Source organism: Phyllostomus discolor, chromosome 4, assembly GCF_004126475.2.
Source record: "Phyllostomus discolor isolate MPI-MPIP mPhyDis1 chromosome 4, mPhyDis1.pri.v3, whole genome shotgun sequence".
In the NCBI taxonomy this organism is placed as follows: Eukaryota; Metazoa; Chordata; class Mammalia; order Chiroptera; family Phyllostomidae; genus Phyllostomus; species Phyllostomus discolor.
Genome location: NC_040906.2, coordinates 197,263,377 through 197,283,091, shown reverse-complemented (window position 1 = coordinate 197,283,091; position 19,715 = coordinate 197,263,377). Strand labels below are relative to the sequence as shown.

The 19,715-nt window shown below is 53.7% G+C and overlaps 1 protein-coding gene across 3 annotated transcripts in view; it reads left to right on the top strand.

Annotated features, from left to right (window-relative positions):
* ZC3H12D (zinc finger CCCH-type containing 12D) overlaps positions 1–5,496 on the top strand; it is a 30,000-nt gene extending 24,504 nt beyond the window's left edge. For all 3 annotated transcript variants that reach the window (XM_028510360.2, XM_036024877.1, XM_036024878.1), the window contains exons 5-6: positions 1,413–1,519; positions 2,530–5,496. In XM_028510360.2, coding sequence (XP_028366161.1) covers positions 1,413–1,519; positions 2,530–3,293 — 871 coding nt within the window. In that variant the 3' untranslated portion in view covers positions 3,294–5,496. The remainder of the gene's footprint in view (positions 1–1,412; positions 1,520–2,529) is intronic.
* Positions 5,497–19,715: the final 14,219 nt, after the last annotated feature.

Genomic DNA, 19,715 nt, shown 5'->3' with positions numbered 1-19,715 from the left:
AAAACCCTCACTGAGGTCTGAGAGATCATGGCTGCCTCTGGCCTGCTGACAGCCTGGGGCCCAGGCCAAGGTTTTTTTGACGCACAGGCCTCTGCTGAGGGTCTGCCAGAAGGTCGCCTGGCTGCCAGAGGCAGAGCCCGCCTGCCCGCCCGCCCGCCTGTGGGCGAGGATGCCTACCCCAGCGCCTTGGGCACGTCCGTAGGGCCCTCTTAACCCGGCTGGCAGCTGCGAGGCCGGGAGAGAGCAGGAGGTGAAGCCTTTGGGAACTTTTAATAACCGCAGTGGGCGGCTCCCCAGATTCTTGGTTGGGGCCCAACTCTGAGAAGCCAGCTGTGTAGCTGGGCTCTGAGCCGTAGAGGCTGCCCGGGATCGCCCAGCTCCGGACGGGGTCTGCAGGGTGGGGCCCTAGGGGGACACAAACTTGCGAACATAGGCCCTCCGTTTAGAATCCACACCCCTCCCGCAGAGCCTGTTTGTGACCTGGGAGTGTCCCCTGGGAACAAAAGTATTCATATAAAAAGGGGACGGCACTCAGCCAGGGGAGTTTTCCTCCTCAGGAATGTTGTTTTCCCCTTTGGGCTGTGAGCCCCTTGAAGATGAACTGCCTTCCTTGTTAGACCAATGCCAGGGCGGAGGGAAGGGGCAGGCAGGGGCAGGGTGGGTCAGAGATCATGGCCCAGGTCAGGCGGGCCGGGAGCTGAGGCCAACCCACCCAGAGCCCCAGCTTTGCAAAAGAGACTTGGGCCTTCCCCGGGGGGCTGGGATTCACAGCTCTGCTGACTCGTGGAGGGTGGTCCAAGCTCTCTGTAAATAGGGATCCCCACCCAGTATGTGCCAGAGCTGTGGGGTGACGCTGCAGAAATGGGGTTTGAGCCTCCAGGAGCTCAGAGGACGAGGGCTGTTGGTAGCCCCTCGGAGGTCTCCGACTGTCTCTGTTGAGGACGAGGGGAAGCGGCCCAGGGTCACTTTCAGATTATGACCCAGGGGACCTAGAGCAATTATGCCTCAATTTGAGACGATAAAAATTACATGGGCATCGTTGGCATGCAGATTCCCGAACAACTCAAGATTCTGAGTAGGCGGGTCTGGTAGGAAGCCAGGGACCTGCATTTGAAAAGGACTTGCTGGGTGATCCTGGTCCTGCCGGCTTGAACCTCAGTGGGAGAGAGTCTTGGAGGGGGCCCAGGGGCTGCTGTCCTGAGATCTGTGCGCACTCCATGGGCGTTTGGTGAGAGGAAGGGTTCTGCTGCTTTGGCACGCCGTGACACCCCGGGGTGCAGGAAGAGCCCTGGCAGGGAGCCTGCCTGAGGCTGTGCCTCGTGCTGCCGCTCCCTTGCTGCGTGCTCAGCACGCAGGTGGAATTGTCGAGTCCCCGCTGGTCTTGCAGTGGCCCCCCTGTGCTTGTTTTCCAGGTTCATGCCTCCTGACGACCCCCTGGGCCGCCGGGGACCCACCCTGAGCAACTTCCTGAGCCGGAAGCCGAAGCCCCCAGAGCCGTCCTGGCAGCACTGCCCCTATGGTGGGTGACACCTTGCGCCTCGTGGGCCCTGTTCAGGGCCTTGTGTCTCAATGGCAGGATGGACTAACGTCCACAGCTCCTGTTGCATGGAAGTATTTTTGAAGGGAGGGCGGGATACAGAGGTCATGCACAGGGCAAAGCCTGTCTGGGAAGCAGGGAGGCTCTGTGCTCCCCCAGGCTCCTCTCTCTCCGTCCCTTCACCCTGGTGCATCGAGTCCCATGTAGCTCCACCCCCAACCCCGCCCCTTATGGACATAGGTCTGTGCTTTCCGTTAAGACTTAGGGCTTTTGTCCAGAGCCCTCCGAGGAGGAGCCAGCCTTCCTGGCAGCTCTCACGAACTTGCTTTGGCAAGTTACCTAATGTCCCCAGGCCTTGGCTTCCGTGCCCATAGAAGTTCAAAAAGCCGTAGGTGATAGGTAATCACTTCATGTCAGAATTAAGGTGACGTACATTTAGTTCTGCGCATCCTGCTCCCTCTCACTCTCAAAGGCGCCCAGGTTGCGATGGTAGTTGTTTGATCACCTGTTAGGACAGCCTGTAGGGGGAGGGCCATAGTTGGCAAAGGAATGTGGCCTAACAGGGACACTGAGGCAGCACTGGAGGCACAATCCTATGCTATAAGTACCCACTGCCCCCTTCCTCCTGCACCCCAAGCTTGGCCTCATCCACAGGTTCCCGGGAGAGTGGAGGCAGTGGCCATTGGATGGAGACATTGGTCTCAGTCCCTGGCCAAAGGGAGTTCCCCAGATTACCACTCGCCTACCTGACACGGGAGTCACTGCGCCCAGCGCCCCCTACCGTAATAGGCAGGCACTGCACCCTCGTGCATCCCGCCTGCGCCCAGCACACTTCCCCCGACCCTGTCCTGCCCAATCCTGATAACTCTGAGGCCTGGGAGCTTTACCCGCACCATCTCGAAGAAAGGCCTCGGGGCCCACCGCACCAGGCCGCACAGCCTCTCTTGCCTGGAGTCTCACCCAGAGCGCTCTCTCTGCTCTGCCCCTTCCAGGCAAAAAATGCACCTACGGCATCAAGTGCAAGTTCTACCACCCTGAGAGGCCGCACCAGGCGCAGCTGGCAGTGGCTGACGAGCTTCGCGCCCAAACTCGGACCTGGCGGGGCGCGGGCACCAACGAGGAGCAGCCAAGGGGCCCGACGGAGCAACGGGGTGTCCCCGCCGCTGCCTGGCCCGGCCCCCGGGAGCCGGGCACGCGCAGCCTACCCCCGGCCAGGCGGTCTGCCGACGTGGCGGGCCTCGAGGACGGCCTCTCGCGGCTCACCTTCAGCGATGACCCGGGAATCCTCGGGTCGCGCTCTCCCGACTGGGTGGCCCCTAGGGCTTCGTTGTCCCTGCCAGCCCCGCCTCGCCTCCGGAATCCCCAGAGCCAGTCAGGCCCGCTGGGCCAGGCGCAGGCTGGGGACCGCCCTGGGGACCGCCGTGGAGACCCGCGGAGTGACCTGCTATCCCAGCGAAGGGGGCCTACCGACCCGTGGGCCCTCCCGCACGGGGCCACCCGGTTCCCCGGATGCTCAGCCTGGGCGCAGCTGGGCTGGGGTGAAGGCGCCCTGTGGGGGCCCTTGGGGTCAGCAACAGGGGCCCCGGCCAGCGAGCCGGACTCACGTGCGCGTGCGCGCACAGCGCTCTGCAGCATCTTCCCGCCCCACCAAGTGGACAGCGTCATGGCCCTGCACCCCGCTGTCTCCGACATCACCAGGCTCATTGCCATCATCCAGAGATGCCGACAGTCTGGTTCGCCCATGGGAAACCCCTGAAGAGTGAATCCAAGCCACCGTCAGTGATGTCCCAACCTGGCCCGTGGTTGCCCGCTGAACACCTGGGCCGTCCCACCTGTGGTGGGCGGCCTCTTCTTTAAGGATGGTCAGGGAAGCCAGCTTCTTCTCCGTCACCCATGCTCACGGTGGCACTTGGTGACTCACTGACGACCTAGGGCTGCTGCTGGAGTCCTGTGACCTGCAGCAGAAACTTGGCTACTTCCGTGGAGGGAGTGACTTCTCCTGCCTCCCAGGAGACTGCCAGTCCTGCCAGGCTCCCAGGGCTGGTCTGGACCTCTCCTCTGGACTGCTCCTCGGCTGTTCTGTCCAGCCGCAGTCGGGATCCACAGATGGGTCACGGGATCAGTGCAGTGGGGCACTCCAGAAATGGAGTGGAGCTGGAAGTCTTGGAGCAGACTCTACACCACAGAATCAGGCTAAGTCCATATGAAACTCGGTTAGTTACATGGGTGTGTGCCTGTGTACCCATGTGAATATAGTGTGGGTCATGGGCAAAAGTTTGAGAAATCCTGGTAAGCAGTCTTGAATTTCATTGCATCAAATCATGCTTGAAACAGGTAGTCAGTTGGCCAGTGGAGGCCTTGGCATTTGCGGTTTTCACATGGCCTGCTTCTCTTACAACATCATGCGGGCAGCACAGAGTTCCAGCCTCGATGTGTGGGCATCACTTCCCCCTCTGATGGGCCTGCGCTGGTCTGTGGAGGTGTGGCAGGGGCACGCCGTCCTGAGGTCCTGCCCGCACAGCCTTTACCCCCTGCACACGGCATACACACACATGGACACAGACGGGCACCCCGTCTGACTCAGGGATAGGGGTCCAGCACGGGCCCTCTGCTGGTGGAGGCTTCTGAACCGCACCTCACAACCCGAACCCTTTTGCTCAGAAACCTCCAGGCTGGTTAGAGGCGAGCTGGGATGAGTCTCAGTCATGGAGGTTTACTGCCACCTCGCACTGTTACTGTCTTTTCCAGCCAGCTACTGCTTTGAGTTTTGGGGAGAAGTGAGTCACCCATGTGCAGTGGACATGAAATTACCGTCGCACATGATGTCGCCACAGCAGGGACCCTGTGTCCTCGGGCATCTCTGAGCGGCGGTCCGCCCATTCCTTCTGGGTTACGAGCCCAGCTCTGCAGGTCTCGCTGGTTTGTTCATGAAGGAACTTGGTGGCTGGGCTATGGCAGAGACTGTGAGGCACCTCCCAACGGAAAACCAGCTCCAACGCCTGCAAGCTTCCTGCAGACTGGCAAGAGCAGGGGAAGCTCTTCTTGGTGTGTTACTGGGCTGCACTATTGGCGTCGCCCAGGGGGCACCCCAGGAGAATCCACTCCTGGCCCTCTAATTCAGGGTTATTGCTGCCATTGGAGATCTGGTGATATTGTGCCTGTTTGTGAGCCCCGTCACCCTTTTAAACCGGATTCTTAGCGTGGCTTCAGACAGATCTGTCCCTTGCTTCTCTCCCCGCCCAGATTGAATCCTTGTTATTTGGGGGTCTCAGGCCTGAAGAGGGGCCACCAGTCTCTGTAGATAAATTGGATTTTCCTCTTGGTCTTTCTTTCTTTTGGCAATGGCTTTTATTTTATTTTACTTTATTATTTTTGGTGTTTCTTTTTAATATTTTTTCTTTTGACATGACAAGCTTTATTTTAGAGCTGCATTTGTCTCCTGGGTCTGTCTCCTGATATGGACCCACTGCATTGTGGATTTACAGGTGGAGATGTTTAAATTCCTTCCTGGGAGGACAAGTTTGAGTTTTAGTAAGCTGTAAAGCTATTTTATTTGGTTTGCTGTGATTAAGACAAGCACAAAACAAGTGAAGAAACAGTACATTTCAACGTAATCCCCTTTGGAATTTTTTTCCAAAGTCTTGGTATGTCTTTGTGACACAAAACATGGATGGGCCCTGGCTGCTGTGACTCAGTGGATTGAGCGCCAGCCTAGGAACCAAAGGGTCGCCAGTTCGATTCCCAGTCAGGGCACATGCCTGGGTTGCAGGCCAGGTCCCCAGTAGGGGGCACATAAGAGGCAACCGCTGATGTTTCTCCCCTTCTCTTTGTCTCTCCCTTCCCCTCTGTCTAAAAATTAATAAATAAAATCTTTTTAAAAAACATGGATGGGACGGGTGAATGAAATGTTCTGAGTTGCACGGCTGTTACTGTGCCCCAGAAATAAATCATTTTTACCCACCCCTGGACTCTTCACCGTCACACCGCATACCAGTCGCCCCCAGGTCGTCTTTCCCCCCAGGCTGGTTTTTCATGTTCAAGATGGTGGGTGTGAAGACTGAGGTTATTTTATGGCCGCTTTATTCACTGTTATTCCACCCCGGGGGGGTGGGGGTGGGGGTGGGGGTGGGGAGGAGGCTGGAATCCGCCTTTTCCAGGAGAAGCAGGAGGCCCAAGGCAAGGACATGCCACTGCTGGCTGTTTCCAGGGACGCAGGCCGCTCAGCAGTGTCTTCGTCACAGAACGATGCTCCTCTCGTGCGAGCCTGCAGGGGGTCCCTGACGGCTCAGGTCTGAGGAGCTGGGGCCACCACATGTACACTGGTGCCGCTTCCCCACGGCCCCGGGCAAGGCGGTTCCAGAAAGAACTGCAGGAGCCGGAGAAGCCACTTGTGTGGGCGTCGTTCCAGATGAAATGAATCCCGGTTCCCAGGACTGTACAGAGCGCCCGGAGAGGGAGCCGGGAGCTGACGGCCAGCTGGCTGCCTGTGTGACTGTCTCCCTGCCTCTGGGAGAAACGTCCCCTGGGGGGAGGGAGAGTTGTTCTTAACCAGATGTTAAGGGGTGGGGCATGGGGGAGGGGGCTCTGGGAAATGGGGCGATTAGTTGGAATCACAAATGCCACCGTGAGGGAATGCACGTAGCCAGAACCTGTGACGCGTGGGCCCCCGCGCAAAATTAGAACGGAAAGCCCCGTGTTCAAAAGTGATCGAGAATTTCAGGACAGTGACAGCAGGGCCTCCAACCAGCTGTGAGGAGGTCCTTCTAAGTGCAGGCCCTCTGTGACTGACTGCACAGGTCACAGCCCGCGGAGCCGCCCGGTGGGGCAAGAACCTTCCCCGTTGGGAGTATGTGTCCGTAAACCCTGAGTGAGAGGGGTCGGAGCCCCAGAGGAGCCGCACACACTTGATGGCAGATGCTGGTCCCCCCAGGGGCCCCACCCCGGGGGACTGCCCGCTGCATCTGCTCAGGACCGAGTGGGCCTCCTGGCTTTTCCTGCCCGCCTCTGATGCAAGAAGCTAGAAAGGGGAAGTCAAGGGGCTTGGGCAAACCGCACACCGAGTCGGCCACGTCCAAATGGCTACAAGGTGTCGGTGGGGGTAGCTCTAGCCAGGCGGCGAGTACCCTGGTCTGCATTAGGCGAGGCGCTTAGGTTACAAACCAGGTGGCAGGGGCCCCGGGGTGAGGAGTGGAGGCCGCAGCGGGGCTGGCTGCAATTGGGGGCTTGAACTCTGTCAGGGCTCTCTCTTCTGTTTTCATCTGCATGTGGGGTTATTCTCTTTCTAAGGTGGGCAGGCCTGGGCGCAGGTCCTTCTAGCTCAAGGACTCAAGAAGCAGCTTCAGAAAAATCCTGGGGGAGAGTTCTGATTGGCTGGCTTGGGTCATGTGCCCACCCCTGGACCAATCATTGTGAGGTGCTACCCTTGGTCCCACCGGGTCTCCTGCCCAGGCCTCTGGCTGTATGAAGGCAGACACTGTGGCTGTCAGCTTCCCCCGACCCCAGAGTTGGTGGGGGTTCAGGGCTTGAGGAGGATGGTGAGCAGTTCCTTCAGAGAAGTGGGGATAGTGTCTGGGCAGACAAAACAAATGCCCACAATAATGTTCACATCTGGGGATGCACCAGGGTTAAGGATGGCCCCACCCACCCCCACCCCCAACTGTGGTTCTACCTGAGAAAACTGCTACTGTGTTGATTCTCTTTTTCCCTTAGTCAGGAGAAAACCTGCGCTGCCCACGCAAAGACAACAGAGCTTTCCCCCCCGGAAGGCAGTTGGAAGGGCCTGCGGCTCCAGGGCCCGAGGTATCCCAGCGGGAGTCCGGTCAGCGCTGAGCTTGTGCCCAGACCAGCACTTGGTGTGAGGCTGACAAAACCCCCTGCTGGGGGGGGGGGGGCAGCGTGTCTCTTCAGAGTCCACGGGCGACCGTGTTTCCTTTGACTCACTTCTGAACTGATGTCCTCTGGAGCTCAGAGGCCCCCAGATCCCGCAGCCCAGCCTGGCAGCTGACAGCGTAGCTGAAGTGAGAGCCAAGGGCCGGACCCAGCTTAGCCATCGCTCTGTTCTGAGTTCCCGAGGCGACCACACCACCTCTCAGTCCTCCCACGGGAATGACACGCCTCCCTCAGGGCGCAGACGCAGGACAGGCGCTGGGAAGTGAGCAGAAAGGCAGATGCGCATGGTGCTCGGGAGCGGCTCCACGCTGTGTTTACTGACCAGCTACCGGACTGACAGCCCCTGCCTGACGCCGACTGACTGACAGTGATTGACAGACCACCCGAGGCCGACTGCAGGACTGACAGGTCGAAAGTGTGGCCCACACCTGTAGCTGCTGGGAGTGATTGCTCAAGCCGGATCGGCAAACCACAAGAGTCGTGAACTGCATCTGAAGTCAGACCCACTCCTGAAGACAGCATACACGTGATTGAAACAAGACACATCGGGCCTCCAGAGGCAGTTTCAGCGCTGCCATTCCTGACGAGGCGGCTGACAGAGGCATCCCTCCCCCACAGGAAGGGCGGGGGCCCAGGGTGGAGGTGAGGTTCCTCTCCTTGCGGCGGTGGTTTCTCCCAGCCTGGCCCCTTTCTCTCTCTCCGAGCCTGCCTGCGGCTCTCACTCTCTCCAAACCCCTGCTTCACACAAAATCACCTACTCAGCGGTCCTCTGGACCCCTTGTTTTGCTTGGTTGTAAGGCCTTTGCTCTCTTACCCTCCTGGATCTCTGGTTCCCATCCCTGCCCTCGAATGCCCCCAACCATCAAAGGCCTTCTCGCCAGCCCTGGTCCAGGAAGTCTGCCCAGGCCACTCCAGCCCGCATGAGCTGTCCTGCTACTCAGGCTGGCCTTCTGAGTGCCGGCCTGTCAGGGCCGGACCTGTCCACTCTCCATGCTCCCTGGAAATAGCTCTGCTCTGCATGCCAATTTGCTGCTCCTTATTGGACCCTTTCCTTGTGTTTAGGCTTCTATTTAAGACCACACACCTTGGAGGTTTGGGACTTGGAGGATTGGGACTCTTTTTTTTTAGCTGAATTTATGGGGGTGACTTTAGTTAATAAAATTATATAGTCTTTAGATGTATAATTCTATAATACATTTTTCTATATTGTATTGTGTGTTCAGCTCCTTTCCCCCTTTCCCTTTGGTGATCGCCACACTACTGTCTGTGACTATGAATATTTTTCTGCTTAATCCCTTCATCTTTTCCACCCAGTCCCTCTACCCCCTTCCCTTCTGACAGCTGTCAGTCTGTTCTCTATCTATCAGTCTGTTTCTGTTTTGTTTGTTACTTTATTTTGTTTATCAGATTCCACTCATGGGTGGGACTCTTTAACCTTGTCTCTCCAACAGCCCTGAGGCCAGTCCATCACACCGTAGTCACAGAAACCAAACAGTCCCCCATCCCAATGGCTGAGACCAGAGCTGGCTGCCCCAGTGTACTGCGTGCCTATTGTAGGTTGGCTGGGGGCTGGTCTGGCAGAGGCCAGGCTGCGGGAGGCTGTGTCTCCAGCTCCCCTGTGGGCTGAAGCAGGAAAAGAGAACGTTCTCAAATGTCATTGGCTCTTAAAGCTTCTGTGTGGATATCATCTGTGCTCACATTCCATTGGTCAAAACAAGTGACATGGCACTACCTAACTCCTCAGGGGCAAGAAAGTGCAGTCCTACTGTGTGTCTGCACAGGGCAGGCATATTGGGAGGATGGCAGTATGATAACCTGCCTGTGGTGGACTAGCGAGAGATATTTATTGATTGAAAACCTTGAAGGAAGGAATGAGTCACTTCCTTCCTAAAGGAATGAAGCATGGTTCATTCCTTTAGCAGGAATCCTGTGAGCTATTACAGTGACGTTGTAGGAGGATGTTAGTGACATACAAACGCTGAGCACATATCATGAAGTATAAAAGGAGATTATAGAATAGAATGCCTCATATAATCTTTTTTGTTAAAGAATGCATTTTATATTTGCAAAATGGAACCAAAGGAAATTCTCAAAAAGACCAACAGAATCTATCTGGGTGGTGGCATTATAATTCCAGGTGAGTGTCTCCCCTTTTTGGACTGTCTCTATTTTTCCAAATCTTCTATAGTTAGTAACTTTGGTAACAAGAAAAAAAAAATTCTTTGCTTAAACAATGCTGCCTTTTAAAAATGATAAAATATACATGCATTATAAAAGATTCTGAAAATTCAGGCCCCTTGAATTGACATCTGATCACTTCAAAGTATAACCAGAAAAGACACCGGCGTTCGGGCTGCCTGTCACCACCAAATCCAATAAGCAATGACAGTGATTGAATCTTTTATGGGCGCTTTATTCAGATGGTCGATCTTTCGCCATCTGAGAAGATGGCGGTTTCATACCCTAACAAACCATCTTCCTTTCTCTTTCCTGGCCAGATCTTTTATAAGGGGGTAGGGGAGGACAGACAAGGTGCAGAGGCAAGGGCTTTGGGATTCAGGGAGGATTAGGTGAGTGAAGCTGCAGCATTCCTGTTCTGGGCAGTTAGCTGTTCCCTGGGGGGGGGGGGTGGTGGTCATCTGCTCTCCCTGGAACAAAGGTTCTGATGTCCCCAGACAATAATCTATCAGTGCCCTAGGAGGCCGGCTGTTTTCCCAGGAGCCAGGATGGGTCTTGTCTGTAGTTTCTGAAAGAAAAGCTTTAACATACACATTACTTGCCACACTTATAACTTTTTACCTTAAGCTAAAATTTTCCAAGTCTTGAGTCCCCTATCATTCCCCACCATTAGTATTAAACTATCTAATTTCTATGAGATCAGAACTTAGCATTGGACTGTCCAGTGGTGGGGGGGGGGTGGTTAGGAATACACCTAATTGCAGGGGCACATTGTATGCAGCAACAAACTATGATACTCTAGAAGGTTAGTTTAGACAAGTCAATACCAAAGAATCTCTCTGTTTTACATTAGACATTACATTATTACTTGCTTTACTTTATGCTCCATAAGTTGTGAACTATCAATTAAGTTAAAATAGCAGAGTCTTTTAAATTTTTCACATCCATGATTATGCCTTACAAGAAGGCAGTCTATAGCTGCACGATTATCCAGTACTGTTTTTCTGACTTGTCTTAGTTCTTGACTAATGGCACTGATGGCTTGCAAGGTGGCATTCAAAGCTTTTGCTACAGTGCAGGCTAGTCTGCTTATTTCTACATTAAATAAGTTACTGTGGTCGGCATTACAAATATAATTAAAGACACATATTCAGCAGGGCTAAAAGGTGTAAGTCACTGATACAATTGGGTGTAAGGGAGAGATCCTGTCGAGCCTGGGTGAAGTGGGGCTTCTGAGGCATAAACACCGTCAGCCTTCCCAGAGAGCATGGTCCCCCAGAGCTGTCTGCTGGAACATAGGAATAGACATTTTACATATCAGAAACCATCCTGTTGGCAGTTTAACATGAGCATAAGCATAAGATACATCAGTGGTCGTGGTGCAATTCATTTTCACACCTGCTGAGAACACAAGACAGTTTTAGTACAGTTGACAAAAGTTGCACACTCTCTAGCTGGGGCTACATTAGTGACTTTCAATGAAAACATTTCCTTCATTTCACTTAGCATAGCCTTCATTTGTTCATCTAATTTGCTACCAAGTTCAACCAATTCTGTGAGCATCCTGATCACCAGTGCTTTGAACTGCGCATCTGATAGGTTGGCTATCTCTTAGTCACTTAGTGGTATTTGCTGTGGAGCATTGATCTGTTTTTCCATTTGGGTCTTTTTTGGGGGGGGGGGGGGGCTTGTCGCACGTGTTACGTATGAGGGGTGGAGCCTTAGGTGTTCACGGTGGGGGGCACCCCAGTCGCTGGGTTGTGATGCTGTATGTGGGGGCGGGGTCTGAGAGGGAATAATAGCGCTTGCTCCGCCCTCTGTCAGACTTCAGTCCCTTCCGCCACTTCCCCCAAGCAAATTGGGCCTTTCTGGTGCTGATTCCCGGGTGGGTGGGCTTGTGCACGTTCTAGGACCCCGTGGGTCTCTCCAATGACCTCTCCTGTGAGGCTGAGAGTCTCTCCCTGCACCTCAACCCCCACAGGTGTTTTCAATCAGTGTCCCGAGGCTCTGTTTCCTGGCGCTGTGATCCTGGGTTGCGAGCAGTGCCTTGCTTCACAGTCACTGCCTCGCTGGGTCTGCCGGTTGCCACCCTCTACCCAGGGTCTGCCAGCTGCTGCCTGCGCGCCCAGGGTACACTCGCTGCGGTCGTGCATACCCAGGATGCCTTACTCACCTGGTCCCAATGATCTTTGTGCCGCAACCCCTCTCCGCCAGGCTGCCTGACTCCGCCCCTCCTACCGGTCTGGATGAACGTGTCTATTTTAACTCCTTGGTTGTCCGACTTCTAAGCAGTTCAATTTTCTGTCAGTTCTGGTTGTTATTCAGTTTCTAAATTGTTGTTGTCCCTATCATGGTTGTGTGAGGAGGCACAGTGTGTCTACCTATGCTTCCATCTTGGCTGGAAGTCTTCAACGTTGTACATATTTTTTTACCTTCAGTTTTTTTTTTATCTATATACATATCTCTCACCTCAGTTGTGACCTGAAATGGCTACCTGTACACAATTTTATAGGGACTCAACTGAATCCTACTTTGAAGAGCCACCCTTATCCTGAGCAGGGCAATAGGTAAAGCCTGATCCCAATGAAGATGAGCTTCTTGACACAGTTTGGCTATATTTTTCTTCAATATATGGTTCATCTTCTCTACCTTCCCAGAAGCCTGAGGTCTCCATGCCATGTGGAGTCTCCACTTGATTCCTAAAATTTACTAACCTCCTGTGTAATTTCTGAAACAAAAGCAGGTCCATTATCAATCTGGATGTTGCCAGGGAGGCCAAGGTGAGGGATTATTTCCCTCAGTAAAGCTTTCACTGTCTCTCCACTTTAGTAGGATGAGCTTCTATCCATCCTGGAAAAAGGTGCCAACAAAGGCTAACAAATATTTCCACTCTCAGACCCTTGGTATCTGAGTAAAGTCTATTTGCCAGCCCTCAAATGGGCACCGTCCTTGGTATTGCTTTCTTTGTCCTTTGATGGGGCTCTGTTCTGGGGTTGTTCTTCTGGCACATAGCACATCTAGCAACTACTTTCCTTGTGGCTTTAGAAATTCCAGGACCTGTGAGCCACAGTTTGACATAGGTGGCTAATGAGTCTTTTCCATAGTGTGTGGTCTCGTACAAATGCTTTATGACTGGCTCTACTAAATGTTCAGGAAAACAGTATAACTCCTTTCTTATTCTTTTTCCATTTGCTATCAGGACCTTCTTCATTAAAACCCATCCCTTAACTTTTTCTAAGTCTGCAGTCGAATATTTAGGGTCAAATTTTGACAAGTCCAGAACAAGTACCAAGGACATAATAAATACTCCTTTAGCAGCCTCTTTTGTTGCCTGTTCAGCCAGATTGCTTTCTCTAGCCACTTGGGTGTCCTCTTCCTGATGCTCCAGGCAGTGCATGAGTGCCACCTGTAAAGGTACCTGAACAGCCTTTAATAATTTTAAAATTTCTGCTGCATGCTTAATCTCCTTTTTATTTGGAGGTTAACAGTTCTTTGTCTTCCCAGATGAAACCATGTGCATACAAAAGCAGGAAAGCTTACCTTGAGTTGATACACACATTCACTCTCTTTCCATGAGATAATTCCAGTACCCTTGTCAATGCAGTCAGTTCGGCTTTCTGAGCAGCGGTTCCAGGTGGCAGGGCCTTGGCCTCCACTACTCCTTGAAGAGTCACAACTGCATATCCAGCGTCTCTGCTTCCTTTGTCCGTATAACTGCTTCCATCTGTACAGAGAGCCCAGTCTGCTTCTTCTAAAGGATGGTCCTGTCAATCAATTCTGCTAGAATACACTTCATCAGTTATTTCAGCACAGTTATGTCTTAGCACAGCCGAGTCAGGGTCTGGGAGAAGAAAGGCAGGAATTACTTTACTTAAAGTTTTGAGGGAGACACTGGGATTGTCGAGAAGAAAGGGCTTGGTACCTGCCCATTCTTTCAGCAGTCAGCCATACATTCCCCTTTTGCTCCAGCAGGCTCAACACTTGCTGTGACACATAACTGGCATAGGCTGCCCCAAGGCAAACTTTTTCAGCTTCCTCCAAGAGCTCACAGGTGGCTGCCATTCTCAAGCAGGCTGGCCAACCCTGGACCATGTGATTTAATTTCCTTGACAGTATGCGATGGACTGCAAATGCCACTAAGCATTTGGGTGAGGAATTCTAGAGCAACACCCTGTTTCTCACACACATATCACTGAAAGGGCTTCAGTAGGTTTGAAAGCCCCAAGGCTGGTGCTGAAGTCAGGTGCACTTTCAGGGACTCAAAAGCCTGAGTGCTCTCCTTTGTCCACTCTAAAGGGCTATATTCCGGTCCCTTCAGAGCCTCACACAGTGGATTAGCAGTGAGCCCAAAGTTTGGAATTCAAATGCAGCGGTCACTTGCCATCCCCAGGAACCTCCTTAACTGTTTCCTGGTGTTGGGAGGGGTCCTCTGTGGACTTTTGTTACACGGCCTGCACCACACTCAGACTTTTCTGTTCAGGGATGTCTTTCCCCATCCCCTCAAGGAGGCATCTCTTATAATGCTCTAAGAGAGAAAGGCCATCCCCTTAAGGGTTGCAGTTGGGCTCAGTTATAGGTATTGCCCTGGGAAGGCCCAGAGCCCCATCTGGATTTTCTTGGTGTAAACCTCCGAGCCTCTTCATTTGCCTTATCCAACACCAGCCTCTGCTCATCCTCCTTCCTGAAGCAAAGAATTCAAGGAGGCTCCTATGTCCGCCCAATTCAGATGATAAGTGACAAAAAGTGACACAACCAAATCAGTCATTTTAGCAGGGTTATGTCCATAAGAAGGGTTTGAGCTTTTCCAGTTTAACGGATCCAATGGAGACAACAGCATATGTGCCCAATAGTACCTGGCAGGCCGGCCTTCTGGCCTCACTCTCACTGCAAAGCCTCCCAAAAGGATATTGCCCTGCCCTGCCCTGCCCTGCCCTGCCCCGGCAGGGGCTTTTCCTCCACCGAAGCTGGTTCCTTGACCTATTCAAGACAGAGAGGCCAGTTCAGGCGCACTTCCCCCGTTTCACTCATTGGAGTGGATCCCCTGGGGCTGCGCGAACTCTGACCGGCCTGCAGCAGCCACGATACCTAGATCTTCCTGGGCCCTGTCTTCTGAGCTTCCATCTTTCACATGTAAATTCCCCTTTCTCTGAGCCATTATCTTATTTTCCTCTTTTTTTTTCTTTTCTTTTTAACTCTGCATGCATCTTTATCATGTAAACCCAAAAACTTCTAGATAAGGCAATTTGTCCCACTTCCCTGATTTTTTGACAAAACAACTCTAGTCACAGTTTAATACAGTGATTTAAAGACCAGCGCTCTGCTGAGTCTAAATTATACAGGACACAAACAGAACAGTACTACAACAAAACAGTACTATGAGCTCCAGATGTACACTCATAAGTCGAAGAATTAGAACTAGCCCAAAGGGCTGTTTTGCGGAACAGAGGCTCCCCCCCACCCCATTCTACTAGACGGAACTCCACGGAGCTCCAAACAGAAGGTACACAAAATAGAACAGATGACCTAAGTCGTGACCAGGAATTTCAACCTGAACCAGAAAGCGCAACGATTCAGTCCAGTGTGATGCATGACGAGAGGTGCTGGGAGCCAGGAAAGGGGTGGGGAATCCCCAAGTGAAATCACTTGGCAGCTGCTTGGGATTCTCCGACGCCAAACCCCCAGGGCCCCTCAGTCCAGGCAGCCAATGGGACTCCCCGCCAAATACCCAGACTTACTGGAGAGTCCCAACGTCTGTCCCGGAATGGAGTTGCCAAAATATGTAACCGGAAAAGACACCGGCGTTCGGGTTGCCTGTCACTACCAAATCTAATAAGCAATGACAGTGATTGAATCTTTTATGGGCGCTTTATTCAGATGGCCGGCAATCTGAGAAGATGGCGGGTTCACACCCTAACAAACCATCTTCCTTTCTCTTTCCTGGCCAGATCTTGTATAAGGGGGTAGGGGAGGACAGACAAGGTGCAGAGGCAAGGGCTTTGAGATTCAGGGAGGATTAGGTGAGTGAAGCTGCAGCATTCCTGTTCTGGGCAGTTAGCTGTTCCCTGTAGGGGGTGGTTGTCTGCTCTCCCTGGAACAAAGGTTCTGATGTCCCCAGACAATAATCTTCCATCAGTGCCCCAGGAGGCCGGCTGTTTTCCCAGGAGCCAGGATGAGTCTTGTCTGTAGTTTCTGAAAGAAAAGCTTTAACATACACATTACTTGCCACACTTACAACTTTTTACCTTAAGCTAAAATTTTCCAAGTCTTGAGTCCCCTGTCAAAAGCGCAGGCCCTTCAGGACCTCTTTGCATAGATGCGGGCGTGCATCACTGAAAGAGAACCCTCGCTGATGGGGGCTGACTTGGTTGCCTCACAGTCCACGCATGTGAGCCTCTCGCTGGTCCCAGAGCCAGAAAGAAAGCCCTGTGCAGGCCCCGGTTCCTGGGCGGGTTGGAGGAGCCTGGGAGGCCTCCCTGCCCCCACACATGACTGCTGGCTCAGTGGCTGTTCTGTGGAAGACCCCTCACCTCGGGGCAGGGGGAGGGAGGCAGCCCTCCCTGGGTACAACCCAGCCCTGGGGCCTCACGGCCTCATCTTCTCGGCCTCATCACTCAGGAGAGGAGAGAAGTGAACATTCCCCTATTCTCTGTTTATGTTCTTATGTTGATTCAGTTCCAGAGGATTTTTTTTTTTTTGCAGGGGCGGGGGGGGTCAAGTCATGTTCAAAATAACTCGTCACGATCTGCTTGGTGCAAATGCAATTGATTTATGGTCCTGCTGCCTTTTGGTTGGTTGGCAAAGCGCGGCCGGGCCCTGGGGAGGTTTCCCTGTGCTTGTTTACCCAGCCTGATCGAGGAGCAGCGGGGCCAAGGAGGTCTCCCCGTTCCTTCCTCCCCAGAGCCTGCCCTGGTGACCGCTGCCCTCAGGGCTCATGCCCTGGTCGAGCAGCTTCATATTTTACACTGAGTGGCAGTTATCCCTTGGGTGCCCTGGGCCGCGTCACTCACACGTCTGGCTTGAAACCCTTTTAAGAAGCCCCCAGGGAGGGCCTGTCTCACTGACTGCTGCCTGCCTCTCGCGGGGCTCCTGCTCCTTTGTTGCAAGAGTGGGGGAAGGGGATGGGAGGGCGGGCTGAGGCAGAGACCTCGGGATAATTAACGGTGGTTCTGATGGGTTAGCAGAGTCCGAGCACAGCCGGACCTGCAGTGGAAAGGGAGGAACTACTGTGTGTGCAACAGGAGTGAATCTCAAACTAAGGATGCTGAGTGAAAGAAGCCAATCAACCCCAAGGTCGAACAGACTGTGTGATTCCATTGGTCTACATCTCTAGAAAACGTAAACATGTCTCTAGTGCCAGAGAGCAGATGAGAGGCCGCAGGGAGGTAAGGAACTGGGAAGGGGCAGGAGGGGGGTTTCCTAGGGGCAGGAGGAAGCTTGGGCCGATAAGTACATCATCATCCCCATTACAGTGGTAGTTTCACGGGGTACGCCAATGTCAAAACTCATCACTTGTACCTTTTAAATATGTGGAGTTTAAGGTGTCAAATTACGCCTCTTTAGAAGAAGAAAAAAACCTGCATGAAAAATGTGCTCCCAGAGCAACCAACTCGGAGGGTTTGATGTGGATGCGCTCTCACTGCGAGTCCGGTGAGCTAGGTCCCAGCTTCTCCCTGACACCATTCTGTCCAGCGCCAAGCCCAGCAGGAGGTGTCCTGCCCTGTCTGTCCCCGTCCAGGGTGCTGCCCTAGTGTGGGGCGGGCCCAGCTCAGCCTCTGGGGCAGGTGTGGGGAGGCCTGTGGAGAGACCCTGGGGCTGTGCTGGGTATTCCCGGGCTGTCCGGCCTTAGGGCGGGTCCTCTCGTGGCTGGGCTTCACACTTAGGCTGCTGACCCGATCCAGGCCCTGCCCTGGTATCCAAGGCCTTCATCCCTGCCCCGTCACGGACACCCAGGGGAGTGGGGAATCCCAGAGTGTGGCAGCCCCTCCCAGTTCACTCCCAGCTCCCAGAGGCCCCTGGAGGATGTTTAGGGGAGAGGCAAGAAGGAAACACAGAGAGAGCCCTGTGAAGAAGTGCAGGATCGACGGACAGATGGGGTGGGGGACGGGGAAAGCAGGAGCACAGGGAAGCCCCCCTTCCCAGTGGGCTGTGGGCTGTGCAGGGGACTGCCGGCCGGTCCTCCTGGGGTTTGCTTGCCATGTCTCCCTAACTGATTTTATACCTACCCATTCTCACCTAGCACTTTCCAGGTAGTAGTATCTGTGAAGCGCTGGATGCATATGCTAGCTCTATTTTCCCCAGTACACGTTCAAGTAAGTAAGTAGAGGAAGCTATTTGTAAAGAGACAGAGAGTGGATGAGTGGTTTCCTAGGGCTGAGGGGTGGGGCTGCTGAGAGAAGAAAAGAAATGATGAGTAAAGCTTATGGGGTTTCTTTTGGGGGTGATAAGAATGTTCTAGATTTGATCGTGGTTTTGGTTGTACAATTCTGTGAGTGTATTAAAAACCATTGAATCGCGCACTTTAAATGGGTGAATCGTATGTCAATACAGCTGTTACAAATGCAAAAAAGAAAAAGAAAAGAAAGCAAGCTGAATCTTCCCGCACCTCTCCGTGGGGCAAGGGCCAGGCTTCGGCAACACTGGGCTCCCTGGGCCCTTCCAGTCGTAGCATCTCAGGGCTCTCGTTCGAGCTGCACAGTGGGCGAAAGGTGGGTGGGGCCAGCGTGTTGCATTGGGCGGGCACTGACTGTGCTCAGCTTTCCGAGGTTAAGTCGGCAGCAGCCCGCTGCCTGGCAGTGGCAGAGGGCACAGCCTGTCCCGCCCAGGCGGGGCACCTTGTTGGCAATCACCTGAGCCTGGGCGTGGGTTGTGGGAGTTATGCCTCACAACAGCGTGGTGGCCACCCCAGGGCCTCAGACCCAGTGTCCCAAAGCAGCTGCCCAGATCCCTCGTTGCTGCACCACGGAGAAGAACCTTTGGGATCCAGAGTCGCAGCCGACCCTGGCCTCGCAGCCCTTCCGCCACGAGACTGTAGGGCACTTGCAAGTCCAGGGCTGACATGGTGTCCAGTGGAGGGAGGCAAAGAAACTGGCCCGCTTGAAGCCCCCCAGACAGGGCAGGGGTCCCTGGATGGCAGTTGTCCAGGTTGCTCAAATACAGCGCTGAAAGTCCCACATCCCGGGAAACTCCGCAGTCCTGGGCCACTGGGCCACTGGGCCACTGGTCCCCCGATTCCTCACCAACCCCTGCAGGCACTCGGCCAGGCTGAAAGACTGCTGGTGGGCTACTGGAACTGACTCCCACCTCCTTCAGCTCTGATCTCTATAGGGGCCGCAGCATCTCCTGGAGAGGGGGGAAGAGGGGCCTAGCTGAGAGCCTGGCAGCCCATTTTCCAGGAACACGAGATAGCAAGAAGCCACGCTGTCGGGAACCAGGCCCTTGGCCGGGGCAGTATGGTCACTCTGAGGTCTGGGGAGGGGCCCAGCGGGCCCTTGCCTTCCTCAGCGCCTACCCTCACCCTCGAGGAGGTTAAGCGTCCCTCATTGTGATGGTTAATTTTCATGTATCAACTTGACTGGGCCCCAGGGCGCCCAAATATTTGGTCAACTATTATTCTGGGGTGTCTGTCATGGTGTCTGTGAATGGTTAACATGTGAATTGATAGACTGAGTAAAGCAGATTGCTCTCCCCAGTGTGGCTTGAATAGCCCCTAAAAGCTGGTCCTCTCAGTTACAGGGAGTTCTTCCTGCCCGATCACTTTCAAACGGAAGCACTGGCTCTCCCTGGATGTCGAGCCTGCTGGCCCTGGGACAGGAGCGCAGCTGCCAGCTCTCCTGGGTCTCCAGCTTGCCGACTCATCCTGCAGATCTCAAGGCTTCCCAACCCCAGAATCGTGACAGTTTCTGTGCAATATTTCTCTCTCTCTCTCTCTCTCTCTCTCTCTCATTTGTTCTGTTTCTCTGGAGAATCCTACCAGGAGGTCTGTCTGGACAAAGTCTAGCCATCATTAATATAATGAGAACGGTTTGCCCCACATCGATGTCACCTGGCAGCCAAGGGCAGTGGACTGGAATGAGCATGTGTGAACCATGCCGACTTCACTGTAGTAGTCGGT